This window comes from Ailuropoda melanoleuca, chromosome 10 (genome assembly GCF_002007445.2).
Source record: "Ailuropoda melanoleuca isolate Jingjing chromosome 10, ASM200744v2, whole genome shotgun sequence".
In the NCBI taxonomy this organism is placed as follows: domain Eukaryota; kingdom Metazoa; phylum Chordata; class Mammalia; order Carnivora; family Ursidae; genus Ailuropoda; species Ailuropoda melanoleuca.
In genome coordinates this window covers 6052597-6074276 of record NC_048227.1, presented here as the reverse complement: position 1 = coordinate 6074276, position 21680 = coordinate 6052597, and the positions used below count along the sequence as shown (strand labels likewise).

Below are 21680 nucleotides of genomic sequence, written 5' to 3'. Positions count from 1 at the left end.
TGGAGCATAAACTGTACCACAGTTCCCTCTATCCCCCACTGAGACAGACCTAGTGAATCAGCCTTTTGTACCCCTCCCTCCCCCGTATCAATCAGCCACTGGCTGGGGGGTGTGGAGGACAGCTAACTCCTGGGAGGCAGCTCCCATCATCTGAGGAAAACTTTCCAGAGTCTCTGGAGAAGCGGGAGAGTTGTGAGCACTCAGCAGTCAAAACTCTGAGTAGTTGGGGGATGGACATGCCAGCTTGGTAAAGGGGATCTGGTCAGGGCACCAGTGTACAACATATACAGGCAACAAGTAGGAGGTCTATCTCCAAGGCAACTGGGAATTGCTACACGTACTCCTTGGACCAAGATTCTTAATTCAACTTGGTCCGAGTCCTTCCATGGACACAGGTGCCCTCGTTCTTGTGGGCGACAGAATAAAAACCAGCCTACATTTGGCCTATTTTCTCTTCTCTATTCCCAAGGTCCCTCTCTCTTCTCCTTAAGATGTGACTGACCAACAGTTTCTCTCCTGAATTTACACACTTGACTCCTCCTGCTACTAGCCAACTTTGATGCTTGTAGAATCAAAACCAAAACAAGGCAGAGGATGTTTCATGGAGAAGTCAGAGGCCGAATAACGCAACGGGAACACATCCCCTCCAGCCTCTGAACCTCAATTTTGTCAGAATTTAAATACCTTAAGTCAATTTCTTTTCAAAGGCTTTAATACTCAAGATGGGAACAACAGCTGGAGCATTCTAGTGGCTGGGATCATCATTTCTAGAAAAGGTTCGTTGCTGAGGTACCAAAACAGATATCATGCTGAAGAGTTCTCTGTTCCTTTCACTGTGCTCTTCCCTGAATAAGCTGTCAAACAAGGCGGAAACTACAAATAAAGCTTATTTCTACTGCATTCGTGAGGCTTTTCTCAGTGTCAACATTCTGAGACTCAACCAAAGAATGAGTGCCACCTGAAGGCTCTCCTTCATCCGCCATATCCACAGGTTCTCTCTTGTCTAGATACTTAAGCATGAAGATGCTAACAAAAGCACTTCTCGATGGGGAAAGCAAACAGACAGCTATTCACTGTGGATTCTCCAGTGTTCCTAAGTTCTAACTGAAGGATTTCAACATATCTGTAAGTTTGATGGTTACATTGGAGAGAATGCTGGAAGTTATTATTACATTCATTATAGGAGTAGGTTTCCTCTTAGGAAGGCTTCTCTAAAATTGAGTAAGAGCCGTTCTACGACAGAAAGATCTATACACTTAAGGTATTTATGGGATCTGTCCTCTCATGACTTCTCAGATGTTTGAAGAGGCTACAGCTCCAACTGAAACTCATTCCACATTCTTTACATTGAAAGGGTTTCTCACCAGTATGGATTCTCTGATGCTGATTAAGATGGGACTTCAGAGTGAAGCCTCTGCCACACTCATTACATTGATGGGATTTCACGTTGGAATAGGTTTTTTGATGTTGTTTTACGTGCGAACACTGGCCAATGTTTTTTCTACATATATCACATTTATTGGTTTTCTCTGCAGTGTGAGTTCTGTAATGCTGAATAAGGTCTGAACTGTAACTAAAGGCTTTGCCACAGATATCACACTTATAAGGCTGCTCTTGCAACTCAATCTTCTTATCTTCAATCACTGTCAGGTTCCAACTATATGCTTCCTCACAAATGCCATTTTTTTCATTTCTCTGACCCATGTGGAGCACCTGATGTTCAATGAGGCTAACGTACTGAAAAAAGATTTCTCCACACTCATGACACTGATGGGATTTCTCTCTAGAGTGGAGTCTCAGATGCCCTGCAAGGTGGGACCGCCTCCCAAAGCCTTTCCCGCACTCATTACACTTAAAGGGTCTCTCCCCACTGTGCACACTCTGATGCTGAACAAGATGGGACCTCACTCTAAACGCTTTCCCACACAAGTGACAGGTATAGGGTTTCTCGCCAGTGTGGACTCGCTGGTGCTGAGTCAGATGCACACGCTGATTGTAGCTTTTCCCACATTCATCACACCTAAAGGGTTTCTCCCCCGTGTGTATTCGCTGATGTTGAATCAGATGTGCACTCTGAATAAAGCTTTTTCCACATTCATTACATTTATGTGGTCTCTCTCCTGTGGATGATTTTTTGTGCACATACGTGACTTCATTGAAATTTATCCTCTTTGAAGAGGGCTGTCCTAGTATCTCTTTCATGGGAACTCCCTGCTTTCTATCCAACTTGCCTGGGTGTTCATGGCCCTCTCCAAAATCTTGACCTTGAGAAACATTTCTTTGGATTCTTCCTGATAGTTCCACATCTGTTTCGGAAAATTCTGAAATTTTCTTCTTAACATTCAATTTTGTATTCTTACTTCTTTTGTCACTGCCTGAAAGAATAGAGGAAATTCAATTGTCACCAGTTCTTTCTTTTTTTTTTTTTTATGATTTTACTTATTTATTTCAGAGAGTGAGTGAGAGAACATGAGCAGGAGGAGGGGAAGAGGGAGAGGGAGAAGCAGACTCCCCATTGAGCAGGGAGCCCAACGTGCTCGATCCCAGGACCCTGGGATCATAACCTGAGCCAAAGGCAGACGCTTAACCGAATGAGCCACCCAGGCACCCCTGTCACCACTTCTTTTACAGAAGAAAGACAAACTGTCAGGAAAAAGAGGATAATCAGGTGAAACCACGATGTGAAGGCAGTAACAAAAAAGGAGGAATGCATGTATGCGCCTGACGCCAGCAGGAGTGAAAAGAACCTTTGGTATTTGTCTAGTGAAAAGAATGAGACGAAGAGGCTCACTAAGCAGACCGAGGTGAGGCAATGGCTAGGAGGAGTCCCACACCTCTATCATACCGGAAGCAGACAGAGGTATTCTGAAATGAGAGCATGAGTTAGGCAGACAATGAAACAGAACAATAACACAGCTGGATGGAGGAAGCAGACAAGAACTGAACAATGGGAAGCAAAGGACTATGAGGGGCATAGAAAGTTGGAAGAATACCTGATTAGGATCCAGGACAAAAGAGAAATGAGCCAGTAAGAGGGTGGGTGATAGGTCAATCTCTGCTCTCTTCACCCTTAGCCATCACCTGAGCTTGTTTCCCCACCAGGGCATCGAACCTGTGAATGCTCACCACCCTTCCTATCTGCTCCCTGGTCCAGACCATCAGCGCCACGAGGGCACAAACTTGTGGTTCTGTTTACTCCTCTACCCCAAGCACCGAGCACTACAGGCTCCCGGTAGTTAGGGCTGGATGAGCGCACAAAAGATCCCTCTCTGGATCAAAAAAAAAATGGGGGGGAGTAGGTAGGTGAGTGTTAACTAGGACACTAGTCGTAAAAACAACTGTCGAGAAGATAGGAAAGAAAAGAGACTACTTTAGAGCAATTGCTTCCCAAGTCCCGAGTGCTATTGGATGGGTTTGCCCAACGAGGCAGCCACCAAGCAGAAGGAAAGTACTGGCCGAGGGGAAAGCTTGGTTCAACCCAGAACTCTAGAGGCCTCGAGAACTTCACAATCTTCTACTCCTCGACGGAGACAGTAGCAGTCACTGTTAATGTGAATGACAAGTAGCGGGGCTTGGGGACATCAAAGGCAGAATTTAAAAATAAATATTTTAAAGCCAGTCTTAAGAACTAGGTGAAAAATATTAATAAGAGCCTTTAAATTCACAGTACGGTTGACAGTGATCTCCTCCTTATATAAGTTTAATGTCACTTAAAGAGTTACAAAAAAAACCAAGTACACAAACAGGGAAAGTTGTTCAACCTTACTGATAACCAAACTAATGAAAATGAACACAGCAAAGACGTCTCTCCTACTTACTCCATTTGTTAAAAAAAATGTCTGATCACCCTGGGAGAAATTTAGTAAAACTAATACGTGATGACTCTTTGAGAAAGCAATTTGGCAATATGTATCAAGACCCGTAAAAATGTTTTTGGCCTTTCATCTACTAACCCCACCTTTGGGCATCTATTATAAGGAAATAATCTGAAAAAAAATTTTTTTAAAAGGCATAGGCACAGTTATCAGGACAAAAGAAAAAATAATTAGAAGTTCAACTAAGGGGGCGCCTGGGTGGCACAGCGGTTAAGCGTCTGCCTTCGGCTCAGGGCGTGATCCCGGCATTATGGGATCGACCCACATCAGGCTCCTCCGCTATAAGCCTGCTTCTTCCTCTCCCACTCCCCCTGCTTGTGTTCCCTCTCTCGCTGGCTGTCTCTATCTCTGTCGAATAAATAAATTTTAAAAAATCTTAAAAAAAAAAAAAAAAGAAGTTCAACTAAGGAACAATTGTCAATGTCTCCATACAATGGCAGGTTGTCAGAAATAACAAAGAGGAGGGCCAAGCCACAACTGGACAAAGTGTGTCTAATATTTAAACTGTACTTTCTGAGTACACCTACTTACAAATAAGCTTATGAAAAAAAAGATAGAATACACTAAATAATAACAGTTCTATTAGTCAGGATGGTGGATTGTGGGTGATTTTTTTTCCTTCTGCTTTCTTTCCTCCAAACTTCCTGCTCTAGTATTATTTTTATCATTTCAAAATAAAATGTGTTAGGGGCCCCTGGGTGGCTCAGTCGTTAGGTGTCTGCCTTCAGTTCAGGGCACGATCCCGGAGTCCTGGGACCGAGCCCTGCATCGGGCTCCTCTGCTGGGAGCCCGCTTCTTCCTCTCCCACTCCCCCTGCTTGCGTTCCCTCTCTCGCTGGCTATCTTTCTCTCTGTCAAATAAATAAATAAAATCTTAAAAAAAAAAAATTTAAAAATTAAAAAAAATTAAAATGTGTTAGTAAAAATTGAGAAAAGGGGAAAAAGAGAAGGAAGCATGTGAGAGAGCCAAAATCCTCATTTACTACTGAAAGGCAAACAGATAATGTTTAAAATCAGTAAGTCAGGCAATAGCTGTATTATTGACCAATAGGGAATTAGCGGGGCACCTGGGTGGCTCAGTTGGTTAAGCGTCTGCCTTTGGCTCAGGTCCTGATCCCAGGGTCCTGGGATCAAGCCCCGCATCGGGCTCCCTGCTCAGCGGGGAACCTGCTTCTCCCTCTACCCCTCTCCCCTGCTCATGCACTGTCTAGCTCTCTCTCAAATAAATAAAATCTTAAGGGGGCGCCTGGGTGGCACAGCGGTTGAGCGTCTGCCTTTGGCTCAGGGCGTGATCCCGGCGTTATGGGATCAAGCCCCACATCAGGCTCCTCCACTGTGAGCCTGCTTCTTCCTCTCCCACTCCTCCTGCTTGTGTTCCCTCTCTCTCACTGGCTGTCTCTGTCTCTGTCAAATAAATAAATAAAATCTTTAAAAAAAAATAAAAAAATAAAATCTTAAAAAAAGGAAAAAAAGGGAATTACCAGAAGAAACAGGTAAGAGAGCTGAAAGCAGGTATCTCTGGGAAAGGGAAACCGGGGGGAGGGTGGAGAGGGGACAGGTTTGCCTACTCATTGGACTAATTGAAGTATAAAACAACAAAACAGACTGTGATCTCTGCCCCTTAGCTACTGCTCCCAGTAGCACAACCCGTCTGTCCTGCTGCTCTGAGCTCATAAAACCACTTTTGCCTCCATCTGTTCTCTGAACACGAACTCCCAATACGTACATCTTTGGGATTTCTCTCTGAAGTGGCGTTTCAGGTGCTCGATCAGATGGGAGTGCCGACCGAAGTTTTTCCCGCACTCGGTACAGCCATACGGTCTCTCTCCGCTGTGCACGCTGTGATGCTGGACGAGGTGTGAGCTCACGCGGAAGGCTTTCCCGCACACCTGACACTTGTACGGTTTCTCGCCAGTGTGAACGCGCTGGTGCTGAGTCAGGTGCACGCGCTGATTGTAGCTTTTCCCACACTCACCACACTTAAACGGTTTCTCTCCAGTGTGGATTCGCCGATGTTGAATGAAGTTTGAGGCTTGAAGGAAAAATTTACCACAATCGTTACATTTGTGACCTCTCTCGCCACTTGTGTTTTGCTTACGGCTAACATCCGCGATGGCACCAAGATCTCTTTTCTGGGAAGGGTTCTGCCTTGATTTCCCCACTGCAGGGTTTACCTGCCACCTCTCTACCATGCCGTGAAGGTCACTAACTTCTCCAAACCCTTGACTCTGGGGAACATTTCTTTCAGGGCTTCCTGATGTCATCCAGTGGGGTTCAGTGTCATCAGAAATCTGCTTCACTGCGAGTTCCACGTTGTCATGTCCAGATTCATAATCTGAAATAACAGAAGGAAAATGGATTAGCTATTCCCCATACTGGAAGAAACAAAATGACTGAAGGACATGGGTAATTACGAAGCCGACACGTGCTAGCACTGCGGGACTTGGCAAAGGTGGCTTCATGCTCCAGGGAAGGGACAAAGAATCCTCCAGCGGAAACACACAGGTTGGGGACGGAAGAGCTGGCAAGGATGTGTCGAATGGATGAAACTGGGAGAGGAGTCCTCCTATTTAATGGAGGTGATGTCCTCTTGGTGGGGTACTTCAAGTACCCGTTTGTGTACACCTGTGCAATATCAAATATTTTCTTCATAAAATGTAATATTGGGTTGTGCAGCTAAACCCTATCTTCACCTTCTTCCCGTTTATTCACAGCCTGGAGAAGAAAGATGATCTTTCCAGCTTTTGTAATCCCCGAAGAATCCCAGTTTGGTATGAATTAGTCTAAAGGAAAAAAAAGGCGTTCTTTCTATACCCAGAGAAGAATCTAGTACTGTCAAAAGCTAGCCTGCACCGAATAGTCACTGATGAATGCAGGTGCTGGACAGACTGCAGTCATCTCCCTATGTAACTCGATCAGCAGCCTACATTTCACTTGAAGCACCGATATTTCACGTGCTTTGCAGAGACAAATCTTAGGTAATTAAAAAATAGGGAATATTATTTTTTTACATGCTAGAGAGAGAGACCAGGGCCTACTGAGAACTTTCTGATATAATTTTTTTTTATAAACAGAAAAGTTGTTTTCAAATATTACAGAATAATGGTATGAGAGCTAACATTTGCTGAGTGCTACTATGCACCAGGCCTATAAGTGTTTTACGATTTTATGGCATTTAATCCTAACAATGACCTTTTAAGGTAGACACTATTACTAACCTTTTATTTTTTTGAGTAAGAAGTTATAATTCTTATTCCATCAAGAAAACTTCAATTTTAATTTCTTAAAACTCTTTTCCCTTAATTCTCTTCCTTTTAAAAGACATCTTAATAGTAGAAACAAACATATAGGGGCACCTGGGTGGCACAGCGGTTGAGCGTCTGCCTTCGGCTCAGGGCGTGATCCCGACGTTATGGGATTGAGCCCCACGTCAGGCTCCTCTGCTATGAGCCTGCTGCTTCCTCTCCCTCTCCCCCTGCTTGTGTTCCCTCTCTCGCTGGCTGTCTCTATCTCTGTCGAATAAATAAATAAAATCTTTAAAAAAAAAAACATATAATCAAAAAGAATTGTTTTTTTTCCTCCCGATTTAAGTAGGCAGGTAATCTCTGTCATCATAGGATTTCTTTTTCTCTTTTACTCACATCTGCTTATACCCACATATTTTATTCTTACCAGAATTCTCTCCCATTCAACAAGTCAAAAAAGCAGATGGTTTTCTTTTTCCAAGGGTGAATTCGGGGAAAAAAAAAAATCACATTAGCCCAATGCAACTCTTTGGTTCTATTAATAATTGCCCTTTTCCAGAGAAGGCAATTATATAGGTTGTCACACCAACGGGTTTACAGATTTGCTTTTTCCCTCTTTCCCCACCTCTCCACCATGTACACGACAAGCTTTCTGTTGATTCCCTTGGTTTATTTGTGTATCTGACAAAGGACTATGCTCCTTGCTCAATGCTCTGCCCAGCGGGTTAGTAATGCAATAGCGGGGAGCAGGGGATACAAAAACACCCAATCAGGCAGATTTGGTGCTTTAAAGATTCAGGCTTTCAACCTCACTGCTGTGCTGTCTGGTATTCTATGTTCCTACGGTTGGCTCCTTTTCCCCATTCATTTTTCTCAACAGCTATGTCAAAATATCTCCACCATGGCTTCCAAGATATATCTGTTATTTTAAATTTATTTAAAATATATCTGTTATTTTAAAATTCCAGTAGTGTATGGTGTATGTTATCATTTTTGCAAAAACGTGTGTATACAGAATATGCCTAGAGATACAATCCAGAAACTGGTAATAGTCAACAGAAGACTGAGGATTGGGGTAGGTAACTCAGTTTTCATTTTATACCCACTTATACTATGTGAATATATTTTACTATGTGCATGTATGGCCTTTTTCAAACCAAAGTTTTCCAATGTGTTTTCCAATGTGTTCCAATGTGTTCCAATGTGTTCAAAGTAGGTGGCTCTACTCTGCCACCTACTTCATCATCTGCTCATTCTCAACAGGTGACTGTGTCCTATTTCAAAGAGAGGCAAAGCTCCTTGAACACCCCACAGCCGCAACCAAAAACTTGCTGTCAGCCTTCCTCTGTCATCCCCCCCTCACCTCATGGTGGAAGAGCTGTCTCTCTGGCCAAAGCCAAGCCTTCCTCCTGGACCCTGGACCACCCCATGTCATCCTGTTTTTGAGGGACCACCCTCATCAATGATCTCCTCTTCCTTGCCTCAACATTTCAAACCTACTCTTTATTAGTTATTTTCCAGTAGCATTTAAGTATGCTTAAAACTCTTCCACTGAAAAAGAGAACGTACAGAGGCACCTGGGTGGCTCAGTCAGTTAAGTGTCCGACTCTTAATTTTGGCTCAGGTCATGATCTCAGGGTCGTGAGATCAAGCCCCACATCGGGTGTCATGCTCAGTGGGCAGTCTGCTGGAGATTCTCTCTCTCCCTCTCCCTTTGACCCCCCGCCAATAAAAAGAAAGAAAGAAAAAGAAAACATATAAAACCAATCTATCCATCTAAGCCATGTACTCTTACAGTGATAAGCCCTCTTTCTCATATCCTTCACAATGTTCTTGGAAGTTTATCTGTGATAGCTTTCTCAAATTCCTCTCCTTTGCAATCTTCAAAGAAACTGTCTCTTATTCCCCCATATCCCGGATACTCCACTGTAATGGCTGTCTCCAGGATACATCTATTTTTTAATATCTCCTTTCTGAATCTAATGGATACTTTTAAAACCCTGACCTTCTCTCTCTCTCTTTTTTTTTAAGATTTTATTTGTTTATTTGAGACAAAGAGCAAGAGAGAAAGCACGAGCAAGGGGAAGGGGCAGAGGGAGAAGCAGGCTCTCCAATGAGCAAGGACCCCAACGCGGGGCTTGATCTCAGGACGCTGGGATCATGACCTGAGCCAAAAGCAGCCATTTAACCAACTGAGCCACCCCGGTGCGCCAAATCCTGACCTTCTCAATGCTGTCAGGAACACACAGGCATGAAAATAATCTATGTGGCCTTCCCAGAGAAGTTAAGGGGCCGAAATCATCAAATGTGTCCTTAATGTAGGAGTACAGTAGAGTTGTAAAGAGGTTGTGATGAACAGATGGATCCAAAAAAAAAAAAAACCAGAAAGGACAAATTTAAAACTGCTTGAAGAACAGTGTAAAAAAGAACTGTGCCAAGTTCTGAAAGCCTGAAACCCATCAAATGCCTGCAAAGTAATTGAAAAAAAGAAAATGATACTACCAGACTCAAATTAGACAACTGAGGTATCTGAAATTCATTTAAAAAGATAATGAAAAAATATCTGCACTGCATATAACATTTGAGCTGCATAAGTAATCCCTTGAGATGAAACACCACCAAGATCCCCACAGATAAAGCCACAGAGGGCACGTACAAGTAAGTCGAAGAAAAGGAAATACAAATATATATCACTAGTATTAAAAGAAAAGGAAAATTTCAGAGAGTAGGAGTCAATTTTATTATTTAAATAAAAGCCTATAAGTGAACTAAAACTCTTAGAATAATGTAAACTGGTATAAAGCTTTTCAAAAGCAATTTGGCATTATATGGGGCTGGCTCAGAGGAGCACGCAACCCTTGATCCTGGAGTGGTGAGTTTGAGCCCCACGCTGGGTGTAGAGATTAATTAAATAAATAAACTTAAAAAAAAAAAAAGACAGAGATTTGGCATTATACATGTATTTCATCTGAAGTCTACCATAGTGCTTGGTATGTAATGGTTCTTCTAAGAGAATTCATTGAAAAGAAGCTAAAAGCTATAAGCTCCAAAATGTCTGCTGCGGTGCTGAGATTTTTATAACCGCTCCAGGCACATAACAGTATTAGTTTCCAGGATCATAATTTAGAAATGGGTTCAAAATCTCATTTAGGGCACAAAATTCAAGAAGAGATGGGGACATGTAAAATGTAGATGTCAAGGCGAACGTCATGAGATAGGCACCCGTGATCTGAGAATCATGATGAGCGAACAACGAGCCACCCATGCGTGGGGAAAAGGGAGATCCTCTAACAACACAGCTGACCCTTGAACAACACGCGTTTGAACTGCGCAGGTCCACTGACACGCAGATTTCTTTTGATACATACCCCCGTAAATGCATTTCTTCTTCCTTACAATTTTAGTAACACTTCCTTTTCTCTAGCTTACTTTCATGTAAGAACACAGTATGTCACACGTACAAACTATGTGTTAATCGGCTTTATGGGTTTTTAAAATTTTTTTTTAATTTTTTATTTATTTTTATTCTTATTTATTTATTTTTTAGTTCCTTTTTCTTTTTCTTCGACTTTATGTTACCGGAAGGTTTCAGGTCCACAGTAGGCTACGAGTAGTTAAGTTTTGGGGCAGTCAAAAGTTATATGCAGACTTTCAACTGTGTGGGGGGTCGGTGTCCCTGGCCCTGTGTTGTTCAAGGGTCAAATGTACTCTAATAAACAGTTATTCAGCAAAGTCTGAGATGTTTCCACAAGTGAGAATTATTCAGTTAAGAATTATTCAATTTGTCAAGGAATAGAATACAATAACTACCACAAATCTCTTAAAACCCAAGCCTGTTGGTTCTGAGCTCTTTTGTCTTAAAGTACTAAAATGAGAACATTTGCTGGATTGCAAATACTATCCCCCAGGTATTATCAGACTTCAATCATACCCTGATTATGATGGAAATAATCAGAATAAGCTGAATAAGGAAAAAAGGAATGTCAATTTACTCTTTCACAGAAAAAAAATAAGCGAAGGCACAGTAATTAAGTCACATACATGCTTTTGTATGATGTGCCAGAAATACTCTTTATAACAAAATTAAGATGTCCTAAGATGAAATCATTCTTACCCATGGAAGTAATACTCCCATAATTCTCCTTCCTGTCATCCCTATAGAGGGACTTCTGGGACTGGTCCAAATGTCCCCATTCCTCCAGGATGAAGGATACAGCCACATCAGCCACATCTTCAATTTTCACCAACTTCTGAAACACGAGACCGCCACTAAATTCCCATTCCCTATGTTCAAATTTGGAGTGAGGGGAAGAATCAGGAGAGTGAAGGGAAAAAACAGAGGGAGGGTCTGTGCTTCAAAGAGCAAAGGGGAGCACTGGGTAGAACGGAAAGCGACATTCAAGTAGGAACCCCAGATGGGCCCAGCCTGCAGTGAGAGACAGAATTCCTGATGGAGATTCAGGATTAGGGCAGCTACTTGTCCAAGAACAGACGTGGGTCCTCACTGTGGGCATGGGACACCGGCTCACCTGGGACCCAGCCGAGAGGAGTGAGGCTGTCAGCTCCTGGCTGTCCTTCAGGGGAAGGGAAGGAACTTGGAGAGCAGGTAGGGCTGAGGGGGGAGAAAAAGAGTTGTCAGTGAGAATATCTTTGCCCAGTTACGATCGCCATCATGTTCCACTTCCGCTCAAGAATCCATGATGCACCTTGCTGTGGCAAGGCCCCATTTTTCTGCTTGGCTCTCAAGACCCTCCACATTGTGGCTCCTCCCCCACCTAACTACACTCACTCTTCCCCCCGAAAAACTAGACTCCCTGCTTTGGTCAGGCTAATCCCTGCCGGTGATCTCAAGACTATGCCATTCACCTGTTAAAGGATGCAATCCGCTCCGCCAAGATCAAATCTAGTCATCTCAGAGAACAGCCAGTCCCACAGCTTCCACAAAGCTGAAGCGCTATCATGAGCCCAGGGCTTCTCAAACTTTAATGCCCACACAAATCACATGGAGGTCTTGGTACAGGGCAGACACCGCTCAGCAGTTGTGTGGCGGCCCCCGTATTCTGCACCCCTAACAAAGCCAGGTGATTCTGCTGCTGCTCCTTGAGCCACACTTTGGCTACAAGGTCTTTGTCCACATTCTCTTCCTTCTAGAAGCTACCATGGTTGATGGAGAGTCAGCCAATTAGTAATGTACTAAGTCTACATTGTGTGAAGAACAGGCAGATACAACAATTCTTGTCTTCCATAAAATTCACTGTCTAGTGGGGAGAGCAGACATGTGAGCCTCACTTACTTCCAGCACAGGGTAATATGCTTGAAATTCACCCAAGTTTCCACAGAAGCGTGGAAGACGGAGCACCTACAGAGTGGACAGCAGGAGGTGGGAACATCAGGAAAGCCTTTCCACAGGCTCTGTGGAAGTGACTCTGGTAAGTAGGGGTGGGGTGGGGTTGGGGGATGAGGGTGCTTTCTGGGAAGAGTGAATTGCATGTGCAATGCCTGCAGGGTCTGATCTCTATTTGTTGGTGACTTTCTAACCCCTGCTGTCATCTCTGCTTGTTCTTTGTCCGAGACTGGTGGTGCATACGATCTCATTGTCTACGTATGCCCTGATTTGGACAGATCCATCGGGTACTAATCTTTAACCTGACAGTTTAGACGTTGCTATGGTTTCCCTGGTCCTAAAGATGTAGGTTGTTATGCAGCTTGCTTCTGTCCAAGGACCAGGAAGTAATCAGCAATGACACAAAAAGGAGGAGATAACGGTTAGAGACGAAAGCCAGAAACAGAGATGGCAGCTGAAACCAGGAGTGTGGCTACAGAGTCAAAACAGGACTCGAAGAAAGGGATGAATGTACTGTACTTAAATGGTAATTTTGATTTTTAGTATACACTACATTCCAATTACAACTGGACTGGAATAATTATAATAATTAACATTCTAGACAATTCCACTTACTTTATGAAGTTCCTGTAAAACCTTTTGTTTCTTCAGCTTTTCAGAAAATGACTTTCCCCTCTCATGCTGGAATTAGTCCCAGACACAGAAAACCAGCTCTCAGTGCTATCAAAGGCACAAGGAATGCAGCCTTCCCCAGTGTGTAATCAAAAACCGAAACAAACACAAAACAAACCTCGTAATTTTGTTGGAAGATAGAAACTGGCTAGGTCTAGCTAACAGGGCAGAGAAGAGAAGTAGCACCTAGGGACAGAAAGAAAGAGCAGCCTGGCGTGATGAGACTCTGGCAGCAGAGGGAAGAGGACAGGAGTGTGCACTTGGGAGGGTCTGGTGGAAAAGCAAAGGCAGCACAGCTCAGACTGGGGTAAAAGGTTAAATGTAGAGCTAGATTTCTGGGTTTAGAATGCCAGCTCTGTCACTAACACCTCCATGACCTTGAAGAAATTTCCTAACCTGACTAGTCCTCAGCTTCTTTTAATTTCTAACACGAGGATAACAGTGGTACCTATTCTATTGGGTTAGTGTGGGCATTAACCCTTAGTATGCCAACTAAGTGTATCAGACACAATTTGGGGTTTCTTTTTTGAACAGTGTTAGCTATTTCTTTTGTTCAATGTTAACTATTTTTAAAGGCTGGAATTACATGACTTTTATTCCTTTAGAGGTCTTCTGAAGAACAAAAAGAAAATTTATTTTAGTATTATTAAAAAATAGAATATGACTCATTCTGTCTTATAATTTCTATATGGATCCACTGGCCTCTTCTACACATGGAGGGTACATTTTGAAATCTGAGTGATCTTATTTTTCCTGTATCATAAAGCATTTTCCTAATTCATCATCCTAGGAATTACTGCATGTTTACTAATCATTACTCATTAATTATTCCCAATGATAGCAGAAAAAACCAAAATAGTAAGAAAACAGGAGAATAAAGGAAATGCTTAGGATGATGATCTAAGAATGAAATAAATCATCTTTCTTCACTAGACTCCAAGTATTAAATTCACTGCCCAGAGTTTTGCATCATCTTCAAGAAGATATAAGACTGTCGATGCCTGCTTTTAGCTTTCATTGAGCATAGTTGTGAATTCAGAATTTTTCGTTTTCCACCCCATCAGCAAAGAGAAGAAAATTTACAGCTGAAAACACTTCACTATTACTAGATGAGTAAGAAGACGACATGAAGAGACAGAGCAGGGAATTTCTCATGATAATGATGAAACTGAACCCAAAGGGTAAATCTTCAAAGGAGTCTACAAATGTCAGAGGTAAATTTTCTCAAACATAAGAATCAATCATACACACTTCATTTCTAATTTCAAAAAGGAAATATGACATTCTCTTCCACTGACTTATTCAACAGGAAGGACTTCATCAGGCAAGATTTTGCAACAAGATTCTGGACCATCCCATTTTTCTAAAGGGACAGTTTTCATTTTTCTAAAGGGAAAACGGACAGTACTGTGTGATGGTATTCTTTCGTTTTTTACAATTTTTCTATTATCAAAATGTACTTGATATAAAGAGGTTTAGTTCTTATTAAAACTTCCTTGAGAATTATTTTTATTATACTTTGATTCTTCTGTAAATTATTCATAAAATAACATATATAATTAAATAATATGATAATATAACAAAATAGTAAATATATATATAAAATAAAGGATCCCTTGGGCCCAGATGGTAAACAGCGAAAACTATTTTTTCTGGTACACTGAGGGTTTAATGAATTCCTACAAGTAAAGCACTTGTACACTTGCTGACACCCAGTAAACACTATTAAGTTAACAGTTGCTGCTGTTCCCACTTTTTATTATTATCGCAGTGAAAGGAAAGCTGGAAAGGTCAGATCGGTCAGGGCATGTGAAATGGAAGGCCTGACCCCCAAGGGGAGAACAGAAGAAAGCCTGGGGCCGAACCTGGAACACAGGTTCATGATACCTTCTCCATAATTCTGAAATCCCGAAACTCTAAATACCAAAGGCCTTCCTCTCATTAAATTAGACACTGAACTAATTTGACAGCAAAACCTGACTAGAACTGATGGGAAACTAATTAAAGTTTTTATTTAATCTGCTTACTGTACAGCTGCATACATTTCACTGCAGAAATATTAATGTGTGTCACTGTGGAGTCCCACCTCAAATCCTGTTGGTACTGTAATATATGGTATATAAATCATATTCCCTTAATAAATCCGAAAATTTCCGAATCCTAAAATATATCTGATAGCGAGAGTTTGTGATTAGGGTTAGAGACCTGTGGACATTTACCACCATAAATAAGATACTCAGGAGTTCACTTTTCTTCCTTCAGGTGTCTAATACAAGTTAATAAAATTGAGAGGGGGGCAGGAAAGGAGAGAGAGGAGAGAACAGTCGCTCTAAAGGTCATTGTGAGGCACTGCTTGAAATAAGATTTCAAGGTGAGTGACTGAGCAGCCAAAAACGAATGCAGTCGGGAACTGGTGAGCTGTTCTTACATAAGCAGGAGGACAAAATATGAAATGGAGCCGGAAAACTGTCGTAAAACAAGTACGCTTTCGTAAAGGACTTCTGTAGCTCTTCTGACAGTCCCTGCACTTAGAGCTGTCATCATCATGACAGCTTTTGAATGGAACTACGGTATACTGCCTAGCCATCCTACAAGCTGATCTCTCTCTGAATGCCAGAGACTCGATGCCAGGTCCCCAGCCCTTCCCAAGCTCCCGATCCTGCTGACTGCAGAGAGGCTGCCCAGCCCGAAGTCCCTCTCACACAGATACCGCTTACCCACGTGGCCAGGGCACCCACTTCTAGCCACATCTGTTCCACTGAATCACACGTCCTCACCATTTTCTTCCAGGAGATGAGGCTTCTGTGGCTCCTGTTCAGACTGGGGGTCCACAGACAGGAGCTGGTGGCTGAGGGACTCCTGCACAACTCCAGGTGGCACCATCTTCGGAGGAAGCACTTCAGGACACACCACGATCTGACAAGCACAACCACACCGATCAACACGTTGCAGAGAGGGCTGTGGAAAAATCCAGGAAATCCCCATTCTTCTTCTATTCACTCTTTTGCCAAATATTTAATGTGCATCGACAACAAGCCAACTGACTATACAGCGGCTTAATAAACACAGTTTATTTCTAGGTGAAGACGACTTCCATTAAACATATCCACACACAAATAAATACATAATTACAAACTGTTATATGTTAGAAAGGAGAAGAAAGTAGTGCCTTAAGACAGAAGAGATGAGACCTACTTTAGAGAGGGTGGCCAAGGAAGGCTTTTCTGAGGAAGTGTCACTTTAAGTAAACACCTAAAGGGCAAAAGAAGCCCACCAGGGGAAAAGTCAGAAATGTCCCAGGTACAGAGAACAATATACGCAAAGACTCTCAGGCAGAAAATAGGTGTCTGGTACAGTTGAGGAACCGTAAGAAAGTCAGGGTGGGTCAAGTTTAGTGAAGGGGGAAAGAAGTGAAAAGGGAGGTGGCAGAGGTCAATACAGGACACAGGAAGCCACACTCGGTTCCTTAGCAGACCTCATTCAAGAAGGACAGACCAACACCAAGACCAGAGCTACTTCCTGTCCGACCTGCTAAGTACTCCATCTTTCTCTTCTGGGCTCTCGGTCAACCCTAGGGGACACACAGTTACTCTGCCACAACCGGTCTCCACAGTCTGTCTTTTCTAGAAAGTACTAGCTCAGCAGCATCCTAGCATATAATAAGATCCTGCACTGAGAGAGAATTGCCATCCCCCTCTTCCCTTCCGTTATGTTTCAAAGCACTTTAAATTTTAACCTTCTTAGCACTGGCAGAATGTGGTACAGGAGTTACGTTAACAGGTGGCTGCAAAACAGTTGTGGCAAAGATCATTTGGCATGGAAGTCTGTGAGTCCTTGTGGACCCGCTCAGGATAAGAGTTAAGATGATGCCAAGCATGTCAAAGGGCACGTTGGCAACGAAGAAGCAAAGCAGGCCTTGAGGTCCCCTGACACTAGGACAGAGAAATCAAGAAGGAGGGGTAAAGGATAAAGACTGGGAAAAGGCCTGCCAGAGACAAGAACTGCCTGGAAATAAAGCTGAGGAACAATGTCGGGGATGTAGATGGCAGGCAGAGAGAAAGGCCAACAAAGTGAGCTGCAGACGCCCTTAAGAAAATCCCCTCTATGGGGGCGCCTGGGTGGCACAGAGGTTAAGCGTCTGCCTTATTCTGTCGAATAAATAAATAAAAATCTTTAAAAAAAAAAAAAAAAAGAAAATCCCCTCTATGGACCTCAAATCCCTGACTACCACTAAGCACTTACTTTTCTCTGTGTCCCTGCCAAACATGGGCTGCCTATCACAACAAGAGAGGTAAATGTACATAGCGGCTGTAAATCCTGTTTCAAAAATCCTTTCTGCTTTTAACTGTACTTTTGAATATTTATTACTACAAAAAAAGTAAGGAAAAGTTTGTTCATTAAGGTAGCAAATTAGGCTTAAAAAAGAAATAACAAAACATCACTATGAGCCTTTACTTTCTGTCCTGATGGAGGCAATAAAAGGTTCAGACATTGTCATCTGGAGGACAATCATTCGGTATAGCCAAGGGTCTGGCTGAGGGTTGGTAGGAATTCCCTCTGCTGCCCACTCGCCTCATGGAGTGAATTAAAGCAGCTGAAGAGCCTGAAGATGTTCTGGAAGGTTGAAGTACCCCCTATCCAGAGAGGAAGAATAATGAGACTGTCACCTTACAATGAAGTGCAATGGCTTTCAAGAATGAAGGAAGGGTGACTGGGTGGCTCAGTCAGTTAAACGTCTGACTGGCTCAGATCATGATCTCAGGGTCCTGAGATCCAGCCCTGTGTCAGGCTCCCTGCTCAACGGGGAGTTTGCTTGTCCCTTCTCCTCCCCCTGCTCATGCTCTCTCTCAAACAAATAGAATCTTTAAAAAAAGAGAGAGAGGATGAGGGAAATTCTCCAACTAGCTTCAAATTCTTGTGACCTAAGGTCCCATGATTTTTGTCTCTTTGCTCAAAAAAAAAAAAAAAAAAAGTAAAGCTTAACAGAGTGTGACCCTAGCAACGAGAAGTAGAGGGTCAGAGTATAAATTAGTAAGAAATGACAAGAAGTTGTAACAACATAAATCTGGGAGAAAAAAGTTATAATCATATCAAACACCATGCACCAAAAAAAATAAATAAATAAAAGTAAAAAAACTGAGAACCAACTAGTAGAAAATTTTCTTATAATATTGTAGTGGAGAAGGCCTTTCTAAGTATGGCACAAAACCCAGACACCATAAATTAAAAGCTACAAACAGACTACATAAAAATTTAAAATCCTGTAAAACAAAAATCTCCTTAAGTATAGACAAACAACAAAGTGGAAAAATAAACTTGCAACTCAGATGACAGACACAATGCTTACTTTTTTCAAATAGATAAATAATATAAACAGATAATTCACCAAAAAAGGGTAAACACATAGGGCGCCTGGCTGGCTCAGTCAGTGGAGCATGTGACTCTTGATCTCAGCATTTGAGTTCAAGCCCCACAATGGGTGTAGAACTGACTTTTTAAAAAAAAGGGGGTGTACACACATAGCCCTTTAAAATACATACTGTGGTCAAACTCACTCATAATATGAGAAATGCATCCTAAAATTGCACAGAAATGGAATATTGCATCTTTCAGATTAGCAATAACAAAAAGTTGGATAATATCACATTAACAGGCTGTGAGCAAAAAATTTCTCTTGAACCCTACAGTAGGGAGTAAAAACTGGTAGAAGCTCTACCGAGGGCAATCTGCCAACAGCTGTCAAAATTACAAATGTATATGGCCTGAGCCAACAATCTGACTTCTCCTAAGCATTTAGTCTATAATTAATGACGTATGTAAAAGACAGTCATTGCAGCAAAGTTTGTTATAGTAAAAGTTCTGAAGCAATCTAAAGGAATGACTTAAATGGCCTTCAACAGGAGTTAAATTTCACACCATGGAATATAACGCAGTTGCAGAGAGTGGGGCAATGTTGCTTGCACGGACATGGAACAAAGCAAAATATAAGAAAAAAGCAAGAGGCAGAAGTGCACAGTGATATAAAACATTTGTGTTTTCTTAAACCATGTTATCTACACGTGTGCTTATATATACAGAAGAAAGTCTATCTCTGTAAGGATATACAGGTATCAGGTGACAGCGGCTGCATCTGAAGAGAACTAGGCAGTCGGGGAGTTAGGGGCGGGAGGAAACTTACTTTTCATAACAACCTTATGCACCTTTTGAATTTTGTATCATGTCATTCAAAAAACAGATACAGTAATTTTAAAAATAAATAAAATCGCTGACTGTCTTCTCCAGGTTAACACAGTGGATACTGCTTCTCTTTGCTGGAATGGCAGGAAATCTCCACAGTGTACCTAATCCCAGGAGAACAAAAGAATATGGATGAAGCACCAGAGCGCGAAGGATCTCACCCCTGCTCCGCAGCACCTAACTCTCTTCCTCTCCTTCCTCATTGCTCCAATGTCTCCCCTTTCGCTCACCTGCTGTCTGCGTTCCTCTAGTTCTCTCTGTATATTTTCTACCACAGCCACAGCCTCTTCTCCACTTTCCGGGTGATGTTCTCTCACCCAGGTCTGGAACTCTTCAGGGAGGATGGTCAGGAACTGCTCCAGCACCAGCAGTTCCAGGATCTGCTCCTTGGTGTGCAGCTCGGGCCTCAGCCACTCGCAGCAGAGCACCCGGAGCTGGCTCAGGGCCTCCCGGGGGCCTGAGGCCTCATGGTACTGGAAGTGTCTGAAGCGCTGGTAAAAAGTCTCGAACACTGGAGGATTGTACTCCTGCGTCCACGTGCAGTCTTCTTCTTCCACCTTCACTATTAGAAGGTCTTCTTGCTCCTGTGAAGTCTCAGCTGGAGGATCTAAGTCTATAACTTCCCCAGACTCTGTCATTATCATTCCAACTCAGAGGGATGTCTCCAAGTTAGCTGCGTTACACAGATCAAATCTGTTTTCTGCTCTTTAAGATCTTCTGAAGGACACTTCCATTAGTGTGCAACCTACTGATATATTGGAAATCGTTATTAGCAAAGAGATGACAAAGAGGTCATTGATACTAAAGATGACCACTCAACAGTGCAATTTCCTTTAAAATATAGACTACAAGACAGCCGTCACTCCGCCTATAAAATTACTACTAATAGAGAACATTTCCAACATTTAAAATATGTAAAGAGCAATAAAAACCTGACATTGGGCCCAAAAGAATACAATTCTAACGGTGAAGAACATTACATTTCATATAAATAATAGGACAAGACTTACTAACCAGTTCAGACGCAGTCTCTGCTTTTCTCTACCACAAGCCAAACTTATGTCAAAACAGGGGTCAAAAACATTACAATGGTCAAAACGGATCCTGTCCTTCATGCCACAAGAGCATGACAGACCAAGAGGAGACTTCATTGGTCCCGAAGAGAAGCACAGTTATAAGTACAAATTTGGACCTGGATTCTTCAGAATCGCCCCTGACCCCATAGTCACGGAAACCGGGCCGGTCAAGGTTAGAGACAAGACCCCCGTCTGGACGCAAAGCCCATCCCCTTTCCTCCAGGCGCCAGTCCCGGGGAGCTCTCCTGGAGACCACGCTCCCGCGGCCACGCTTGGGAAGACAGGTTTCTTCCCACAAACGGAGAGAAAACCGAAGCCGACACTTCGCAACACTTCCTCTCCGGAAGTAAGCAAGTCCAAGCTTTCCCTGTCCAACGGGGTCGAGCCATCAATCCCACCGCCGAGAGCACTTCCGAGTCCTCTCTAGGAATCCCGGAGGTCCTCGCCTCGCAGCGGGCGGGAGCGGCCCGCCCCAGACCCCGCCCCGGAGGGGCTTGGGCCAATCGGCGGGGAGTTGGGGCGCCTCCGGAACGCGGCCGTTCCCCGCCCACCGAGCCGCAGGCTCAGCGCCACTGGAGCGGGGGAGGAAACGGAGTCCGCTTCTTCCCACCCGAGCCCAAAGCCATTTAAATAGCCCGGGCTCCTCCTCTTTCCTTGGAGTGCGGGCAACGGACCGGGCCTTAGCTGTCCGGAGTGGTTGCTAAGGCAACAGTTGCTACTGTGTAATTGGCCGTGGAACTTGCGCTCCCCCACCCCTAACGCTCTCCGCCCCACTTCGAAGTAGGTTCGCCCGTTCCTGAGAGGCCGCAACCCTAATTTCTCTTTAATTTTAAATCCTTCGTTTTCTTCAACTGAATCCTCGCCCCTCCCCGCACTCCGTCTGCAGACACACCCACCTCTTCACCACCGCAGCGCTCACGGGGCGGAAATCTCCGAAGTCAGACGCAGAGTCGCAGGAGCCTACAACTCCCAGGAAGCCTCGCGCGGGTCACGCCCACTAGCCAATAGGGCCGCGAGTCCCTTTGCACCCCCGTTCTCGAGGGCCTATCAGAATGCGGGAGGGCAGGGAGGCGTTTCCTCGAGCGCCTCGTCCCGGAAGGCCGATGGTGGCGGAGAGTGTTGCTCTCCAGGCTGGGGAGAGTGGAGTTGGGCCCTCTGCGTTCGTGCGAAGATGAGGACTTGTCTATGCAGGGCTTCTCTAGCCAAAAGGATGCCCTTCTTAATAACCTCTC

The 21680-nt window shown here is 43.4% G+C and overlaps 1 protein-coding gene across 10 annotated transcripts; it reads right to left on the bottom strand.

Moving 5' to 3' along the window:
- Positions 1-694: 694 nt before the first annotated feature.
- On the bottom strand, positions 695-21409 carry ZKSCAN5 (zinc finger with KRAB and SCAN domains 5). Of its 10 annotated transcripts, none has more exons than XM_019804802.2 (7): positions 21345-21409; positions 19603-20117; positions 15913-16093; positions 11649-11731; positions 11234-11369; positions 5601-6209; positions 695-2375 (listed from the first exon to the last, which is right to left on the bottom strand). In XM_019804802.2, the coding sequence occupies exons 2-7, from the start codon at positions 20014-20016 to the stop codon at positions 1249-1251; spliced, it is 2550 nt and encodes an 849-aa protein (XP_019660361.1). In that variant the 5' UTR covers positions 20017-20117; positions 21345-21409; the 3' UTR covers positions 695-1248. The 10 variants fall into 10 exon arrangements, with proteins under 10 accessions (XP_019660361.1, XP_019660360.1, XP_019660363.1 ...); XM_019804801.1 differs by having other exon boundaries at positions 19603-20120; positions 21345-21405; XM_019804804.2 differs by lacking the exon at positions 21345-21409 and adding an exon at positions 20387-21309 and having other exon boundaries at positions 11234-11366; positions 19603-20120.
- Between the last annotated feature and the right edge of the window lie 271 nt (positions 21410-21680).